The following is a 20,561-nucleotide window of genomic DNA, read 5'->3' as shown; positions in this document are numbered from 1 at the left end:
CATAATAGCCTTTAAATTGTTATCAGAGGAGAGGAATAATTCTGATATGCCATCAGAGAGTACATTAAAAGTTAGTAGCGAAAAGGGTTGTTTATCCCTTCTGACTCACCACTTCTTTATCTTCCACCAGAACCATGTCATAGGCACTGAGTGCAGCACAGAATATGATGCAAGTAACTCCCTCAAAGCAGTGAATCCACTTCTTTCTCTCTGATCGCTGTCCACCCACGTCAAACATCCTTTGCAGGAAAAATAACATATGGACAATGTAAAGCACTAACTAATAAGGATGCAGCCATGCAATCAATATGCAGAGTGCAACCAGAGATGAACGGCACTCAAGTATCCAGCTTTCCTGAATACTGGTCTACTTCCATCCCAACAGGTCAAGGAGAACTATGTATTATTTACAACATTACAGAGGGCACAAAATGCAAAGTAAAGGCTTAAATAAGTGCATATAGGAGATACTGTCAGGCAGCACTCCCTGTTGAGGGAGTGGGGCTCTGTGCAAAAGCTTGGTGCAGACTGAGCTAGTGCAGACTAGACCCTGTGGGCAAGGGTGTTTCAGGACAAAGTACATATATATTGACAAAAGTCTCACATCTCCTTAGTCATTGTCTGTTAGTATTGTTTGTAGAGAACTGACATGTTGATCAATATGACATGATTGGAAGCCAGTTACTAGTTAACCCACTAGTCATGTTTAATTGTCTGGCATAGATAAATATTTAGTTATCTGTTCAATGTCCTTATGTAATTGCTTAGATAGTTGTATAATCTGCAGGATGTGTTTGTGTATGTGAGTCTCTGCCTTATCAGTCTTGCTTAGTTGCATCAGCTGTTCAAACAATTCATGGAGAGCAGGAATCCATTCACCTGTAGAGAAGGAAATGCTGAGCCGTCCTCCTCTTTATTAATTTGTTTCAGTCTTTGCCAGAAGTTACCACCTCTGGGTAAAGTCATATGGATTTCTACCCATAGATAGATATCCATATCTATTTTTACAAATCTGTATTTCTGAGGGTCGAAAACAAACTGAGCATACCTAGTTTAGACCTTCAGTGCAATGGGAAGTTTGAGGCCCAGCAGAGCTGGATCTGTTGTCAAAGCTACCATTGTTCTTCTTAACACTAGCCTCAAGAACTCCCACTTATCTTTATGGCTCTTTAGTGATAAGGCTTTATTTTTCGCTATTCTTCTGACACAAAATCAGCAAAACCTGAGTATTTTTTTAAGTGCTTTAGAAAGGAGAAAAAACATGTAAAAAGCCAAATTTATGTCCCAGTTGGTCTTACACATTATGCAGCCAATTTTACCCTTACTTTTTGTGTTTTCTTGTGTACATAATGATTTTCTAGATATGGTATGTGTTGTTGAACTTAAACTCCAAAGCCTCCTAATCCCATGTTACCCTATCTTTTCCTTAAAAAAATACATTACTTCTTACACTTTGGATGTACATCCTACAGGATCTGAGAATTAAATGCAGCTCAAATTTTCTAGCAGTTCAAATCCTGAGATTCAGTATGAGAATAAGTTACTAATAAACAGACCAAGAGTAATTTGCTACTGAAACACCATTTTTGCAGTGCCTTAATTCTCTGTTTTTATTCACTGCTAATAATGCAGCTCATGGAAACAAAGGTTATTGTTTATGTTATTCTTCCTGCTTAGCAGATGTAAAGACCTTCCCAATAGTACTGATGAAATATTTCTGCAGTTGAGGAGATAGAGATTTTTTTTTTCTTGTACATTCATCAATTTGTCTGATCATTAGGTGTCTATGAATATGAGTTATTAGGAAATCAGGATGCTGTTGTTGAGTAGGATCCTGATATCGTTAATGGCATTCTTCCAAGCGTATCTCTACACTGAGTTCAGTAGGCCTACTGAAGAGTGAGGTCAGATGAGTAAAGCATCTTGGCTGAGATTAGTGCCCCAAAGTCATCTGGTATTATGTGCCTCCCTTGATTTGTGGTATAGAACTCTTAAAACAGGTTTCTAGGAAAAAAAATCTTCAAAATTTAGTTTCACAAGCACACATAGTCACATGAATCTATTTTCATTTTCTGCAACCTTTTTTGCATTGTCCTGTGAATAGTCATGAGAAGTCAGTTAAAATAGGACAAGATGAAGGCCAGAAGTGATGCTTACAGACATTTTTTATGTTAAGATAAGCTTGCTTAGCTCTTCTCATATAAGCCCAGAATTTAACTTACGTACATGTAAAACTGAAGTCACTCTCTGAAAAGTGTGAAGTGTAGTTTTGATATTATATTTTTCTTTTAGCAAAACATCCAAAGTTTGGCTTAGAAGCTCTGTATTTTCCCAACACTGCTCTTGGAAAATCTACCCATGGATAAGGCACTAATAGTATATGCATTTGTCTTAATGTTATATATAGTGAGACCTGAAGACTAAACTAAAACGTGCCTGATATCAGTAATTATTCCTAGCACATCAATGGAAGCTACAGCAAGAGAGGACTTATGAATATCATTTTTAAAATGTTGAATATGTTTTCATCTCTGAAACTCATAGTCAAAGTTATTAGTGAAGTAAGTTGAAAAGTACAGCAAAGTTAAATCATTTTAAACAACAAAGCAACCACTAAGAAGTTAACAAATAACAAACGATGTTGTCCATATAACAAAAATTAAACCTCTGGAGCAGTTTAGATTTTTGAATACAAAATGTTTTTCTGCCTGAATCAGTTTGAAAGACAGACAAGTGTTTACTTGAATGAGACTTTTTTTAAATCCATGTTTCATTTTGTGACCCTAAAACCTTGTTTAAGTACATCAAACCTTATTTAAGTACATCAACCAAAACTTGTTTTGAATATGGAAGTGTTCCTCTCTTTATAGATTTCCCTATGGCACTTATCAAAGTGAATGCAGAGTCATCAAAATACTTCAGCTGTTTTGCATTCCTCTAGCAATGCAAAGTAGCTGTAATTTGCTAGTTAAGATGGATTTATACTTGCTGTGCATCCCTGCAGCGGCTCAAAACCCTCAGACTGCTTGTAGTGATTTTGCCTAACATTACTTAAGTGCATAAAGACACCGATTAGTTTACTTATATGCACCACTGTGATGCATAACAGAGAGGACAAATACAGTGCTTTTTAGTATTTGTGGTGACATTAGGAATCTTTCTGTTGTCTATAGACACTCAAATAGGTAACAGTTCTCAGCTGTTCTGCATTTCAGTTGCTCCTAGGTGCTAACTCTAATATTAAGCTTGGTAGAATTTAGACCTTAGGGGATTTATAGTCTAATAATTTCCTCCTCCATTCCTATTCAGTGTTTTTCTGTGAAGGTACTCAGATTTCCAATGTATAAAGCTATCCAAAATATATTAACTGGAGAAAAAGAGTATAGCATCTGTGATGTTTTAATGTAGCATTTGTGTCCACAAGTATTGAATTTTCAGGAGTGATCACTATATTTATAGGGTGATAATTATTTATTTAATGGTTATATACTTCAGAATCTCATTTTGAAACTAATCTCTGTTGTTTCAAAGCATCTATTTGGTATGATACCACATGTGGAAAAAAAAACCCCACTGAAAATAAATACAAAAGTTTAATCCTGATGCCTCATATGTCCATTTATCTCTACAGACAGTTTTATGTCTAGACTACTTTCCTCAATATGCACTACAGCCTTTAAATTAAAGATTAGGTGAAAAGCAGAAATAAAGCAAAGTTAGAAAACACAGAAACTGACATAGTTCACTCAAATATGGTTTAATGTGGAAATAAATGGTTTTAATTGGATCACCAAACAAAAAAAATGGAGTATTTGAAAGTGTCAGTTATTTTCAACCAAATTTCTCAGAGACATTATTTTCAATATTTTTTTCTTTTTTGTATTTTGCTTTTTATCTTAAATGAGGATGAAGGCATGCATGCTAATACTGAAATTTCTCACGGGACAGGAATTGTAATTTTTTTTTGAAAATTGTAATGAATTACAGTGTTAAGAGCAGTTCCTTTCTTTCTCAAGAGACTGAAAGGTTGAGAGTACATGCAAATTAGTAGTCATCAAATGTTTTGCATGCTGTTAAGGACATTTAGGTAGGTACATTTCATAAATGTTGCAAATAATTATTCAAATGGAAGGATATAAATAATGCTTTTTAGACACTTACAAATGTAAAAACATCCCTTTAGATCGTGATATTGTGAGAGCTCTTAATAACAGTCCATTATATGCTTAAAGTTGGAATACTGATATTAAAATATCTTGCTCTTTGGTTGTTATGAAATATTAAATTAGAGTGGATTCACTGACATCACGATGGGTTTAGCAATATTATAATAGGTCAACCATATTGAAAAGAAAATATTTTAAAATAGCTAAAACCAGAGAAAACACTGTTAAATATGGCTTTCATACCTGAAGTTCAAATCCTTGAAGGAAAACTGAGTCTCTATAATCCCAGTTGTCGTCACTCGGGAGTGCAAAATATCTTGCTCACTAGGCACGTAATCTGGCATTGCTAACCTATCCAAGTCATTGAGATAGCTAAGGAGAGTAAGCAGAAATAGTAACCGGTGAATTTAAAAGGTGAATTGATCATTACATGGTTATTGATCCATTTATATTGAGCCACTTCTATATATTTTATGTGAATTATACATTTAAATCAAATAGTAATTGTTTTTTTATATGATCTAGATCTATGGTCAAGATCCATTTTTTTTTCTTGTATATAGAAGTGGTAATTTAGTTCTGTATAATAAACATGCTTCAGACGATTTGAGTTCAGAGAAATCATCTCCCTTAGAGATGCTAAGAAAGTATATTAGGCAGAAAGGGGAAAGGGTTTTTGTTCATTTGACTTGAAAATTGACACCACATGGGAAAAACTACAAACATCTCTTAGAAGCAGGTTTGCTAGAAATTATCTCAGCATATCAGACAATGCTACCAGTCTGTTGCAAAAAATTTATTTTTACTAAATGAAAAGAAAGAGCATGACAGTTTGGAGGAATTCACAAATAGGGGCTGTTTTACTTAGAACTATAATTTACAAGAGAAAAGCACATTATTTTTTACATTATTATTTAATATTTATTATATATTTAAAATATTTATTTTGCAATCATAACCAGAAGCTTCAATCAAGCTGAGGACCCTCTAGGTTAACATTTTTACACTCCCCAGGAAAACAGTTGGTTATCTTGTTTTATGTCCAATGAGACAGAAGCACACACAGATGAAAAGCCTTGCATAATCTCAGACTTGAAATTCTTGTGAAATGAGAAACTGAACCAGATCTTTGAATCCTGTCCTTGGCCACCATCAGCTCTTCTCCTGTCTCTTCTAGAGAAATGACTGAACAATGCCTATGAATCTTACCAGCTGAACTAGGAATTGGTGGAAAATGGTTATAATTTGGAAAAAGAAAAGATGATGTTGGAGTAACTTAGCATATATACATATTAACAACTGACATTCAAATACTGGGGAAAAAAAAGAAAAGAAAGAAGCCATATACAGTAGTTGAACCATTTTCAAGCCCTTTCAATGTCTCGGTTGGAACCTTTCCATTTGTAGTATGTCCCTTGTTTGCTTTTGACCAAAAAAAAAAAAAAAAAAAAAAAAAAAACCCACTAAGTCTTTGTAATGTTTTATAGGCTTTATACATTTTTTTTTCTTTTCTTACACTCTACTCAGCAGGAAGTTTTGGTGTACAGTTTAGCTAGAGAACTATCAAAACAAATCTCACAGCTCATCATCCTTGTCTGCAAAATTTAATATATCTGCAAGTAAAAAAAATAGTAAAAAGAAAGTACCAGAATCTTTCTGCATTAGATTAGTAAGCAAAATTTAGAAATGGGATTTTCATATTTTAAATTGAATAGTCTAAATCTACTCAGGAAGGAGTGCAGAAGCTGACCTCAGTAATTCAGTGTTCACCCATCATTTCACTCCAGTAAACAATCTATTTTTTTAAAACTGTAATGTAACTCTGGTTTTCTGAGCAGAGCCTGAAGCAGACTCATCTCAGCTTAACTCTGTGGGAGGCAGAAACCAAATAAATTTAGCAACTTATAAAACATGCAAGCACTAAAGTAAACACTTGTACATAAAATTCATTATAAACATCTACTAGCTTCGATTCACAAGTATCTAAATTCAGTCAACATGCCTGATTGTAATTGCCTAAGAATTAGTCCAAGTTAATTATAGTTAATGGAGCAAGAAGGGCATCTTCAGATTCTTTCCACAGCTTTAGACAAGTACAATGGCATGCTCTGCAGGTCTTCTTGCCACTGACACAAGAGGGAACACAAACTAGTAGACCAATTTAAACGTCTGATCTTTCCTTTGCTAAAGTTAGGTGACATGAGGCACCCTGAAAGGCAGGGCTGAGAAATCAAGAAGCACCGTATACTATTCGTAGTTACAGGAGAGTGAAGGCCACGATTTGTAATGCTGATTTTACTGCTTCCTTCATTTGCCCGATTGATTCACTTTGAAACTAGATCAATTAATGAATATAAGACAGAAATTCCAGCAAAATTTGACATACAGGAGAGTTACCGTTATTAAGAAGATCTCATTTTGCGGGGTAAAAACATACATAGAAAATACAGTCATCACAATTATTAGCAAGACTTAATAATGAAAAGACTCACAGAAGAATCTATTGACCTCAGAAGGTCAGAACTTACACGGTGTACAATACTCTGTGCAGGAGCAAGTAGAGCTATGATGATTCGTAAGAGCTAAGAAGCAGGCTTTTGGTTTTAGAAAACAATTCAGATGTAATGTTAGGTGGTTGATTGACTCTAAATGATTTTGAATGGATCACTATAAGCCCAATAATAATGGCAAAAATGAAGTTAATCTAAATAGTTCAGAACCAAGGGCTAGATTTTCAAAGATCATTTAGATACCTGAAGATGAAGGTAGGTGATTAGTGGGATTTTAAGAAGTAAAGCATATTACTCTGTTGCTCTTAATGGAACTGGTGAAATAAATGGTTGTTGGCTCCTCTAGAGTATGTACTAGCTTCCTTAAATCTACCTCAAATTAAAAATCATGACACTGGTAGGAAATTATTTTAGACTACTCTATTTTTCTTTTTAGACAATAAAAATTAATCTCCTTGACATACTGCGCACACAAAAATTTTGGCTAATAAGCAGGTAATCATTTTAGATTTTTACATTAGTTTCTTTATTTTATTTTATTTTATTTTATTTTCTATTTTTCCTTATAAATACTGATTTGCTATGGGTTTTTAGTCCTGACAATTGCAGTGTGGCCTTACAGACAATATGTGAAAGGAAACAGAAGATTGCTCTGTACTTCTGTTAGTTATTCCCTTAGGAATACAATGCTGCTATAAAATACTGCCAAATAAAGCACAAATCAACTCAGACTATATTTTCTAGTTACTTCTGTTCAGGGTCTTGCAGAAAGGTCTTCATTCTTATTTTGAAGATGTAAAGAGATTAGGAATTTTATAATTTTTTCCATGGTATATCACCTTTAATAACTAAAATGAATGACTTATTACTAGAGTCAGTTTGCCTGGCTCTTGCCCAGATTCTTATCATACCTCTCACTTCTAAATGCAAGTGGCACCTGACACCTTGTGCAATTTCCCTATACAGGTACCCTCTGCCGGTAGGAGGAGCTGTAGGAGCAGCAAAAATTCATATCGCAGCTGCTAGAAGAAAGAGATGAAGCTGACTTCACCTGGAACTACTCTTTTCCCCAGCAGAAGCAGAGCCTGACCTTTGCGCTCCAGAAAGTGAAGACCTAGATGACACCTTTCCTGTACCTCTTGTATGACCTTATAGAAGAAACTGCAGAGCAGAACCACCCAGAGGCTCTAACTTGTAAGAACGGCTAGAAAAGCAACCAAAATAGGAACTATATGATTACATTTAAATTGGAGGTGGTACCTCAATTGAATCCTAATTCTTTATGGAGTCAGAGCTGAGCAGCCCTAGTCCCCGACTTACGTCTCTGTCACCTCCTAGTCATAGAAAGGAAAATGAGGTGATGTGTTAGGACAGCAGATACAGCACCACTGACCGAGACCCTCTGGGACACTGAGATGGTAACTGCCCAGGATACACTACAGCATGCAGCCAGATTAGCTTAGAGGAGATTTTTCATAGCTTTGACCAGACCTATTAGAAGCTTGAAATCCACCAGTTAGACTTGAATTCAAACTACTACTCTAGGTAAAATTAAGCTGTTTCAATGCACTTTTTTGAATCATTTCATCAGAACTGGCTAGGGGTAGAAGACATTTTTTTGCAGTTTAAGCATACTCACAGAATGCAATATTTTTTGTTTTGCTGTTAAATGTTGTTAATTAAATGTTTCTTATAAACCCATCAGCAATAGGCCTAGCTCCTTTTCAGGTTAACATTGAATGTTTTTCATATACAGTTCTATATTTGAGGAAGTGTTCTAGATATAACAGTTTCTATACGGTTCATCATGGTAATTCCAAGGTGCTCTACACCTGTAATTTTTGTCACTTACTAAGCTGCTGAGTCGTTGAGCTGATATTCTGTTGCCCTTGCAAAGCAGGTCTGGATCCCTTGGTCATTCCACAGTTGTTTAATGAGGTCAACCAATTTGGAAGACATGGCACCACCATCCTCTAGAGTTGTTGCCATGGCACAGAGTTGTCTTTCATCTTCCTAAAGATAAATTTGAATAGATATTATGGAAACATACTGTGCCTCTCCATCTCCTTGAAGATGAGCTTGTTTTACAATGAATTGCAAGGGGGGAGATATTTCTGATTTTCACATTTTTTTTTCCATTTAGCTGTACTCACTATTGCGTGTAAACATAGATCATAATAGATTGTAGAATTGGTAAGAGACTTGTATCCCTTTTTTTTTTTTTTTTTTTGTGCATACAGGGTCTCAGTTTCATCTCACCACAGGTGTTCAGCAAAGGTTCAACCTGCAAGGAAGGCTTTTATTGTAAAAGAGAATAGTTATGTATCATAAGTAAATTAAAAATGATGCTTAAATATATTTTAAATATATTAAAGCAGAAATATATTCCTATTTTAAAAAAAATATATTTAGGAAAAAAATAACATTTGGACTTATTTAAAATCTTTTTGCTAGCTCTAGAGCACAATAAGAAATGTGGTAAAGTAAATTTAGCTAGTGAATGCGTTTCCTATCTGATTTCCTCTTTGAGGAAGAAGAAACTTGTAATTGAAAAGAATTCCAAATATTTTAAATGAATTATTCTCTAATTTCTTCCTTTTGCAGTCAACCCCAAAAGACTTCATTACATTAAAAATATTTCTTTTCAGTAGTTAATGGCTTAGAAAAGTATTTTAAATAAAGAGCATGATTAAAAATAGGGTCATTTGGTACACTCTTACAGCAGTGGATAATTACAGAAAATAATTGCTTCCTAGCCAGAAGTAGACAACTGAAGGGACTTTTAGTCAATAGTCTTACTAGTAGAAATATATTCTGACAGACACTATTTTGACATGAAGCGTGCTTTATTCAAAAACAGAAAACATCTCAATAATTTTTTTACAAATTCATATTAGGAATGTAATTTTTATTTATATTTCATTAGAAACTGCAGTTTCTGGAAATTTTGTAAAAGTCAGAAACTGACCAAAAATAAACACTACAAGTTTTTTAAAAATTGGGGGAATTTGTAAATGTTAGAACGGAGAAAAAAGGAAAAAAATTAGAAAAATACATTCATTTGAAAGAAAAAGGAGGAGGGCAATACATTAAACAAAATGTTTCCTTTTACATTAAACAAAATCAGCTCCATTCTATCAATCCTTGCTAGTTCAGTGCTCTGACCAAGAGAACTCACTCATACTTTCTTGTGTTTGTTCCTCCTTGCTCTCCACAAATGCTCTCCAGAGTGCACAGTTGTTCAGCTTCAAGATAAAAGTTGGAATGTGCTCAGGATATAACATATCATTTTAGGATTATAATCCTATGATGTTGGATTTTGAAAGCTGAGTAGCCTACGAGCCTTGAGCTCAGAGTGTCCTAGTTAATGAATTCATTGATTATTACTCAAAAGCTGATAATTGTGGATTTTTTTGCTTACGTAAAAAGGAAAGATAGTAGCAGGTTTAGTTTATTGTAATCCTGGTATATATAATGTTTTGATTATCTCCGGCATTTAGAGAGAATTCTAATGGTTTTCATAGCAAAAATAGACTGCAATAGATCTTTAGGAAGAAACTCCCTTCTTTCCAGAACAGATTTTGTTCAAATCACATTCTGAGAAACTTAAAGGCTTGCTAAGAAGTACTACAGGCAGCCCTGGAATGTGGAAGAATCTATTGCTTCTGTGCTGGTTTAGTCAATGCCTAAGTGACTTTAGGCAACTAAATCTGGACCTGAACTGGGCAAGAACAAAGTCTGGCAGAAATCAAGGCTCATATCAAAACCACACAAGAATGCCTCATGGCTTTACAGAAAATGTAAATTAACTTCATTTTTGGAAGAAGGGGCCATGTTTAGTTGCCAGTCAAGTGTATGTGACTGAAATTTCCACTTTCTTTAAAATTCATATCTAGGCTGTTCTTATGTGGTTCTGGGGCAAAAGAAGGCAGGCACTGCAAATATTTTATACAGGCGTAGTCAGCTGTTTTCCTCAAATGTTAGTGAGAGTAAGGGTAGGCTTGTGCTATAAATGATGAATTTAAAATAGCTGGGTTTTTTTTTGGATTTGGTTATGTTTGATGCCTAAAGATGATCTGAACTGTTTAAGACACATTTTCCCAGTTCTCAACGCTGTGAAATCCTAGAAGATCAGTTCTCTGAAACCAACATGGATTTCTGCAAAGAATTTTGTAGCCTACTTGCAGTGACCATTGCAACTTCAATTTTGTAAAAGTAAATGCATACAAGGAATAAAAAAGTTTATATCTATATTGCATAGTGGTAGACAACACATGGATATTCGTCAAACTGTCAACACTTTTTTTTTTCATGGACTTCCTTTCATATTTTAAATTTCATCTTGAAATTGTAGTCTTCAGATCATATTGCTGTCTACAATGTGGGTTAGAGCAGTCACCTTTTAGAAGTGGTTGATACTTGGTTGTTGTTTATGACCAAGAAGCAGCTCCATGGTCAGCTCGTAAACAATGACCACTCTGTACAAAAACTTGAAGTATGAAATTGCCTGAAGTTCTTAGTTTGGACATCTGGGAAAAAAGTTTTATGATTTTGATAATCTCTGTAACTATTTGTTCCAAGTGAAAAGAAAGTGCTGGGAGAAAGATTAAGTAAGGATTACCCAACCCTATGGACTCTGATCAAGCAGTTATCTCATATTGGACTAAAGAAGTGTGGATTCAGAACTTAGTGTTGCTGCCAGTCACTTATGTGTGCACTTGATGTGTTTTAAGACAAGATGATTTGGAAAAGCCAGCATGGATTTACCAAAGGCAAATCATGCCTGGCTAACCTGATGCCTGATTCTACAATGAGATGATTTGCTTTGTGAACAAGGAGAGAGATGTTGCATATCTTGGCTTCAGCAAGGCCTTTGACACATTCTCCTGCAATATCTATATAGCCACTGAATAAGTGGGCAATAAGGTTGATGAAAAATTTATTTGATCTTTGAGCTCGAAGAGTTGTGGTGATCAGCAGTACAGAGTCCAACTGGCACACAGTTACCAGTGGCATCCCTTAGGAGGTGATATCAGGGCGAATACTGTTTAATGTCTGTTTAGTGACTTCGATGGTAGGATAGAATGAACTTCCAGCAAGTTTGTAGAAGATACAAAATTGGAGGGAGTGGTTACCCTAGAGGGCAGGGCTGCTATTTAGAGAGACCTAAGCAGGCTGCAAATATGAGCTGACAGGATCCTTGTGAAATTGAGCAAAGGTGGTCAAAATCTGGAGTAGGGGCCCGTGCAGGCTATGATGTGAAATCTCTGTACTTGTCAAGATCAACTGAACAAGACCCTGAGCAATCTGATCTAAGTAGTCCAGCTCAAAGCAGGTTAGACCAGAAGATCTAAAAATTTCTCTTCCAACCTGAAATTTTTTTATGGTTTTACGATTTCTGTGGCTAAAGAAATAAGTTTGATAAGTTGGTATACCCTAAGTTTGTATTTGCTTATGATATCCCGAGGGAAAAATGACGAGTGAACAAATACAAACTTCTCAGAAGGTTGATAGGGCTGAGAAAGTGGGCTGAAGTACCTGAGAACAGGTAAAACATATATCAAATACAGAGGGTTAATGCAGAGTCTGGACCTAGTAGTGAATATTGGAGACTCTGAGCTAGGACCTGTGGCTAGATTCCCTAGGCCATGGTGCAATGACCATATGTCACTGTAATGAAATGTAAAGTGCTGTAACTGAAAGCGCATTTCATATAATTGGATGCGATTCACTTTAAAGGAAACCTCTATGGAACAGGCAGAATTTGCCAAAACTAGAACCAGTTAATAATCTGGATATTCTGATATTCTTTGAAAAACTTTCAGGAAGATCTGTATTACAAGCAATAGACTGATCATCACACAACAGAAAAATACATTTTTCCCTTTACTTCTGACCCTGTCGTTCCAGCTGATCACCCCGAGAGTTCTGCATGATAGCCAAAAGGTTCCTTATAGGAATGAGCTGGCACTGTCAGTTTACTTGTCAAAAGAAGCCAGAAGTTTTCTGTTCTGATGTGGACCATTCATATCTAATGCAACTATGTGATAGCTAACTTTGCTCAGGGAAACAAAAGATAGAATTAAAGAGCATCCCCAAACTTCTAGTCTCCCTGATTGAACTTCTGATTAAAACTGTTCCCTGACCACTGCATGGATCATCATATTTGAAACTTCTTAGTAAAATCTGCAAAGTGCTAGAATCAGTGTTACTGGCCACTTTAAAGAGGCTGGAGATAAAAGAAGGTATGGCTTTTTTACTGTGCACTAGCACACAGAATTGCTAATGACATAAGGAAGAACAAACTATACTTCTCTGCAGTGTCAATGACAGTGCTGCTTCCATATAGTAGAAGTCTCTGCCCTAAGAGCAATGCAAAACTTGACTGTTCCCAACATGTCTAAATGACCCTTCCTTTCATGACTCTGCCTCAATATTTATTCATAAAATGGAAATATTCATTAAATTTCCCAATAGCAATGAATAAATGGCCAAGAATCCATGAAAAGGCTTTTTTCTTTCATATGTCTTTGCAGGTTAAACCTTATCTTTTGTAACAGAAATGGTAATTTATGCATTAAGTGCATTAAATTATTGCAGAAATGCAAGTTTATACAAAGATTATATCTCAGGCATTAGTGCCTGATCTCTCAGGCATCAGTCTCGAGAAAATGAAAATAAAGAAGATCTTGTCAAAGGTATAACTCAAGTACTACTTAGTTTCCACTAAAATCCAATAAACACTGAACTCTCTTACTCTGTTCTACTAGTCTCTAATATTATATTACCCCCCAAAATCCTATTTCCAGAGAAAAGACATCATACTTACAATTCTAGCTGGGTTTTCATAACTGATCCCTAACACAGTCATTGCTTTCACAATAGACAGGATAGACTGCAATGCATTACTGTAAATCACAGGTCTGAACTCCATGCGTTCCTGGTATGTGAAACCATCTTTATGGATGATCCTGTTGTGAAAATAGAAAAAAAAAAAAAAAAAAAAAAAAAGGAAAGAAAAGAAAAGGTTTATGGTATGCACAAAATGAGAAAGTCAAGAAAAATTGGATTAGATGCTTCTGAGGTCTGTGTGAAAAACACAAGTTGAATCCATCTGGCCCTTGGAAAAGTATTCCTCAAAGGTAAGAGTAGATCTGCCTATTGTGCTGGCAGAATTAAGGAACAACAGTTTCTGTAGACTTATGTGGTTAGACTCGCAAAGCTGAGTTTTAACTCCCTAGTCTAAGTGAAAAGATACTTGTTTACCTGTGGGCCAGTAGAAGATAACCTATGGTATGTATCTAGCACAAATACCAGATCCATTTCTGTGGATGGGATGGCAGTGCAAGTTGCCTAGCTGCACTTAGGCCCCTACTCTTTTTGTTATGGGGAATCTGTTAGGTTAGTCCTGGGTTCTCACTTTGTTTATTTAGCCAATCTCATTTTTAACCTGAATCTTATCTAGACTAGAAGAACTACTGCAATTATATTTATACACTGTGACATACTTCCTCAAGAAATTATTTCATTTTTCGTGTTTCTTTGTAAGTCAGCTTCAATATGTAATAAAAAATTCCAGTTACTGAAAGGTGTCCAGAGAGTTTGTTGCAAATTCCAAATCATGGATGAAGAAATTAATAAGTTCAATTAATATAATTCTGAGAGATGGATTATAATTTCATAGTCTTTCCTGGCTGGGGAATAACATATGGTTAAAATGCTCCAAGATCAATATACAGATTTTACCATGACTCAGAGAGATCTCTTTTTTCATTCGTTGTGAAAAGGAAGAGAAATTAATCTGTTCTGGCATAGTTTACTTTCACTGAGCAGAGTACAAACTGCTTTGGCTGGGAAATACCTACCAGAACCAAGGCTCTATTCTTCCTCACCTCAGTTGTTCAATGGTGAAGGCCATATAATTAAGCAAATAATTCCTGAGGGGAGGGTTTTTCTGTTTGTTTTGTTTTGTTTTCTCTTGCCAGAGATACAGTCTGAATGGACTTATACAAGCAGAAGGTGGAGATGTGAAAGGATCTGACTGTTTAGCCCAGAACAAGTACACGCGTCTGTCATGGGGAGACCTTCCCTGCAAGGGGAAAAGTCAAACATATCAGAAAACAGTTCCCATGCAGTCCCCCAAAATTCTCCAAGAAAATCACAGTAGAATATGCATGAATCTTAATGTTTCTGTGACCCATATATGTCAGAAAAGTCAAAAGATATGTTCTCATTTCTGTAGGAGTAGCATCTGTAGCACTGTAGTAAAAAAATGTTCTTCATGTGTTTCCACAACTACTTTTTAGAACAGCCAAATGTGTAAATTCCTTTTTGAAACTCAGTTTTCTGAGTGCTGTTTTCTGCATGAATTCAAATGAATCTGAGAGACTCAAATGAAACCTTTTGAACTTGAGAGAAAGATTCAGGGGAGCTGTCTCTGTTTTGCAGTGTGGTATAATACTGCACATTTTTTTTTTTTTTTGCCATCATTTGAAACATCCAGATGTCATTGTGTCAGCAGTGGTTTGAATGAAATTACAGACTTGCTGGGTGGAGACACTTATTCTCTTGGGAGAAACTAATGTATCCACACAATAACGCACTGGCTATTTCTAGATTATCACTTGGAGTTAATCTGTGGCCTGTGTATCTAGTACCGTGTAGCCCAGAGCTTCCCAGTGATGTAGGTAATATCTCCTTTAACGGATCAGATTGCTTTTAATAGGAAATCAATTCAAGCCGTCATCAAGAAATGTTGAACCTTATACTGCTACTTAAGTATAAATTGCAAATACTGATACTTAAGTGTATTCTCCTCAGTCTTATCCTTCCTACCTGTAAAAGCAGGTGATTTTCTATAAATAGTGGCGAGAAATGCACAGAAACTCAACACCTCAGAACATGCAAACCTGAGCTTGGCTTAAATACGTTATGCATAGTGATGCAAGTAACAGGATCTATGTGGAAGACATGGTGTTTTGGATGTGATTGCAAAAATCTGGGATGAGAGAAAAAGAAAGGCCTCAACACTTACAATCCCCAAATCACTATTCTGTATGGTCTTTTTATACTTTCCTTTTGAAGAACAAAGGGAGGAAGAAAATAAAAATCCTGAAATAAAATTGGATTCTGTAATTACAGAATGAAAACTTGTTTTTCCTTGAGGCTTTGTATGCTTTTTTTTTTTTTTTTTTTTTTTTTTTAATGTCCTCTGGCAGAATGTATGGTAACCAGTCTGATAAATCAGTAGTGAATTTTGCCACTCTTTTTAAAGATACAACATTCTTAAGAAAAGATTTTGAAACAGTGATGTCATCTTGATATGGCTTTTTATCAATGGGGAATTTAATTACCTGATTGTCCCTGCAAAAATGTATTAAAAAAAAACACTAAAAAAACGCAAGCAGGTTGGTGAAGGAATGAGATATTAGATTACCAGTAATAATATCTACATTTTGTTTGTATTAGAGGAAAAAAATTTAGTCTTCTGGGCTTTTTTTCTCATGCAAGTGGGACTTCTCATCAGCTAAGTGAAGCTGGTTCAGGTATGATGAGTTAACAAATATTTATGCATTTCATGCTTTTCGTTTTTTGAGCTATTATAATTCTGAGCTCTATGAAATAAATTTGTACTGTTAATTTATGGCATAACAGAGAAATACTCAACTTGGCTTTAAGTAAGTTAGCTCACATGTTGGAAATGATCCACCTAGAAGCAGAGAGCTCTGTAGAAGCTTATTTTTCCCTTTTTGGTTTTCCTTCACAACCAACTTTGCTTTCCTAAAGCTCTGCAGCATAACTATATTTCAAGCATCATAAGATATTGTATAAAACTTAGTGGAAGGATTTAACTTTGATTAAAATCTTGAGTCTGGAAAGAATGACATTCATGAATTAGAAGAATATATTAATAGTGGTAAAAATAAACCTGATGAACTTATTTTGGTGGAAAATTGTATTTTCAGCAAAATCATCTTTTTTAAACAGTTTGGAGTCTTCTCTGAAAAATGTTATACTTTGCTTAAAAAAAACCTAAAATAGTATTCTTTACTGAAAGGTTCCCCTTTTTAGAAAAAGAAAAGGCCTTTATTCTGACTGAAAGTTGACATTTTCTATGAAAAGTGATAATTTCTATCCACAGTTTTCTTGGGGAATAATTCATATTTGCAGTTAGATTGACAGGTCATGTATGCACGGAGCTTTAGTGGTAACTCTTAGCTTTGCAGTTTTCTTCTCCTTCCTCCTGTTTAGGGTTATCAGCTTTCTTAAAATCCTCAATTTAGAAGGACATCTTTAATCTATTCCTACTTGGTGAGGTGTTCAGTACAGTTTAAATGGGCCTAAATATGTATTTCATTGTTTTGCTGAAGAGAGGCTCTCCTAATTTACGCTCAGAACAGAAATAAAATCATCCACCAATTAACCAGAACAAAAAAGTTGGCAAAATATTTGATAGACTCGACTGTGCCATTACTGAATCTATCTTATTAGAAAATGAGCTGGTTAAATAATAGAAAATTGCTCTTATGAAATAATATTTTTTACTTCACTCTTTAAAATTTGTTGGTGAAGATATGAAATAATCAGGAGAATTTAAATTAGGAATCATATGACCTATTTAGTAAAATATCCTATTTAATGTTTACATGGGATTAGAGCTTTGGTGCTTACAAAGTAGGGTCATGTTTAAACAATTACAATGACTGTGACTCTGCAGTTTCGTGATTTCTTTTTACATTTGTCCAGTTCTAGGAACAGACCTGAACACTGGCTGTGAAAATAAAGTTAGATAAAACAGTGATACAGTGAACAGCTTCCTTTTAGCAGCTTATGTAGTAAAGGAGGCTTTTTTTGTTGCCTGTCTAGGTATGATCTCTGGAATTCAAGTGGATTTTCTCCTTAAACCAGATACACAATCAATATTTTGGCTGCCCTTATGAATTTGGCATGTCTTTGAAGCTAAGCCATACAGGTGCGGACTGCAACCTATGTGCACCTTTTCCATGCCAAGATGCTTGCATCTACCACAAGTATTCTTGCACTAGACTTATATACAGTCATATCTTCCTAGCCAGATGCTCAGTCAGAATTTGAACAGATTCTTGCATTTGAGATACTCCAGCCTACTTTTACGCAGCTTGATTGTTGTATGAATGCTTTTTGGGGTGATTCTTTCCTTTGTAAATAAGTTCTCATGACTGCCACTACACCAGCTAGATAGTGGGTACCAGGTGTTCATTGTATAGATCTGTGGCTAAATATACTGTCATCTGGTCTGTGGGAAGCGTAAGAATAATCTTACTGGCCACAGGCAGCAGCTCAAATAGTATTGTGGAGACCAAGAAGGATCTACAGAGCTCAGCTTGGAAAAAATATTGGCTTGGCGCTATTCTTACAGAATGTGAATATTCAATATTTTCTCTTGAAATACAGTGAAATCAAATGAAACTGGTAGGGACCACATTAACATTGAACAAAGGGAGATAATTCGCATAATGTGTAATTAAACTGTGGAACTGCTTGCCATGTAATACTGTGGTTGTTATTAGTTTTAATGGGTTCCAGAAGAGATTCAGCAGAAATGTAGGAACAAATTATCTGAGGATTATTAAGCACAATGGTACTGTCTGGTTCAGGAAGGTGGATGAGTCACAGATCACCGGATACTGGCAGGGTACACGGGTGAAGTGTTACTGTGTGCTTGTTTATCTGTTCTCATAATCTTCCAGAAACATCCTCTATTAGCTACCACTGGAGACTGAATGCTAGTCTAGGAGGATCCAGAATGGCTGGTTGTCTTTGCACTTGTGTTCTCACTACAGTACTGTAACTTCTACGGAAAACAGTAAAATCAGAATTGGAGTAGTGCATGATTTGATCAGACAGATTTGATTACCGGATCAGCTGGGTGTCTTCAATCACTTTGTATTTGTTTTTATCTGGTTGAATGAGAACTTGATTTTAATGATGTTTCTTTGAATTTTATTCAAATAAATATAAATATTGTACATTAGTTACATAACTTATACTACAAATATCCAAATCCAACAACTGATATTCATATACTTACTTCATTTGCTTTACAATAGTGCTCTTTCCTGACTCTCCAGCACCTGCAGAAGGGGAATGTCAAGGAAATGTGATACATGAATAACCAGCAAGTATTTAAAATAACTCTGTGGCATATATGTGTGCATTTATGAAGAAACATACAGATGTTTTAGATCCTTCTTTTTACAACAATAATTCTTCCTTGTTTTAATTCAAAGACTTAAAATGAACGAAGTCTTGATACAAATATTAATTCTGAAAGGAAAGGAACATTTTAAACGCATATTTAGTCAATTAAAAGAAAAAATATATGCTCTTTTTAATTATTAAAAAAGTAAAATATGAGTCACAGTTTGATTTCATCCCTGTCAGCTAGGCAGTTTGGTCAGGAAGACGTGGAAAAGTTTGATTCAGTGAACAAAATATAGCTTCTGATAGTGTGTGTGAATGGATTCTGATAGTGTGTGTGAATTATCATACACCTTTTGTAAGCCAAAATAACCAGTTCCATTCTCTTTAGTGAGTTTCTTTAAAGAGCTGGAAAATGGAATACAGATATTTGTACGTGCTGTAGCTCATGATGCAGAAGCAGCACATGAGCAAATAACACTGGTATTTTGCCACTTCTACCTCACGGTCATCTGCTCTAAAGTAGTGTGGGCAGAGATGGGAAACCCACATAGTCTTGCAGTAGACTCAACTTGGGAATGATTCTGCAGTAAACCTCTGTACTTGTCAGAGATACAGTCATTTAATTGAACAGTCAATTACAGAACGAGGGCTTCAATTTGGTCGGATATGGAATTAAGTACAGTGACTTTGGCCTTCCTGCCTGTTGCAGTGAGTGATAAGCTCAGCACAATCCTTTTCCTTTGGAAATCAGTGTGAGTGGCTATCAGAGGGCTGCAGTGAAGGCAGTGAGGAATGTGACCCAGATTTGGAAAGCACCTTACAAGAAGATTTAATTTTGTATATGAATCTATGAGACAGTGTTCTTCATTGCCGACTATCATTTACCTTATTGGACAAAGGATCAGATACAAAATCTGGGATATACTATTCTATCCGCAGGCTTTTCAATGAATGGAATGAACTCATTACCAACTTTCTAAACAGATTTTGTAAAGCTGATATTTAAATGACAGAGATTAATTTAGGCAGATGCATCACAACAAAGAGCAAAACATAAGCAAATCATTTTCTAAATCCTATGATGTGAACAGCAGAGTATGCTAGAGAAAAACACCAGGTCTATGCAAAGTGGGCTGCTGCTGCCATCTGCCATGGTTTAGAAAAAATGACCACTTTGTCAACAGTGGCTTTGCATTTGCAGCTTGTAAATTTGCTATATCACTCATTATCCTCCCAATACCTTCTGAAGAGCTTGGTAAAGCCCATCAGCAAGGCAGCCTTTGCTAGATTTTTTTATAGGTTCTGAAACTGCAGACATTTACCTCATGGAAAGGTGCCAGAAAACATAATATCCAAGTGAACCTCTCTTCCAGATTAGAAAGACAAAGTTGAAATAGAATAGGAGGAAAACTTGTATCTTATGGGTACATTTTTCTGCTGTAGAAAACCTCTGCCTTAATTGAAATAACAAACAACACACAAATTTTGACTTTGCTCCAGAGTATCATGTCAGCTGTAGCTATATTTGCACCCCAGGAAACTGGTCAGAAACAATTTACTTTGCACCTGCTTCCTTTCTTCCTCCCCCATCATGTGCAGTCTCCTTCTCTGGCCAAAACATCAGGCTGAGAGCGGCAGGGACGGCATCGCGTTTCTATCTCTCTCCGCATCCTTCCACTCCAGGGAACAGCCGCAAATCTAC

At 35.6% G+C, this 20,561-nt stretch overlaps 1 protein-coding gene across 1 annotated transcript in view; it reads right to left on the bottom strand.

Moving 5' to 3' along the window:
• The window catches only part of GNAT3 (G protein subunit alpha transducin 3), a 30,142-nt gene that overhangs the window by 1,726 nt on the left and 7,855 nt on the right, over positions 1–20,561 (bottom strand). Inside the window, exons 2-6 of the mRNA XM_062598359.1 lie at positions 18,747–18,789; positions 13,506–13,647; positions 8,529–8,689; positions 4,410–4,538; positions 110–239 (exon numbers count right to left, since the gene is read on the bottom strand). Of these exons, the coding sequence (XP_062454343.1) occupies positions 110–239; positions 4,410–4,538; positions 8,529–8,689; positions 13,506–13,647; positions 18,747–18,789 (605 nt within the window). The remainder of the gene's footprint in view (positions 1–109; positions 240–4,409; positions 4,539–8,528; positions 8,690–13,505; positions 13,648–18,746; positions 18,790–20,561) is intronic.

Source organism: Rhea pennata, chromosome 1 (assembly GCF_028389875.1).
Source record: "Rhea pennata isolate bPtePen1 chromosome 1, bPtePen1.pri, whole genome shotgun sequence".
Taxonomy (NCBI): domain Eukaryota; kingdom Metazoa; phylum Chordata; class Aves; order Rheiformes; family Rheidae; genus Rhea; species Rhea pennata.
The sequence above is the reverse complement of the archived record's forward strand: the minus strand, read 5'-3'. Positions and strand labels throughout refer to the sequence as shown.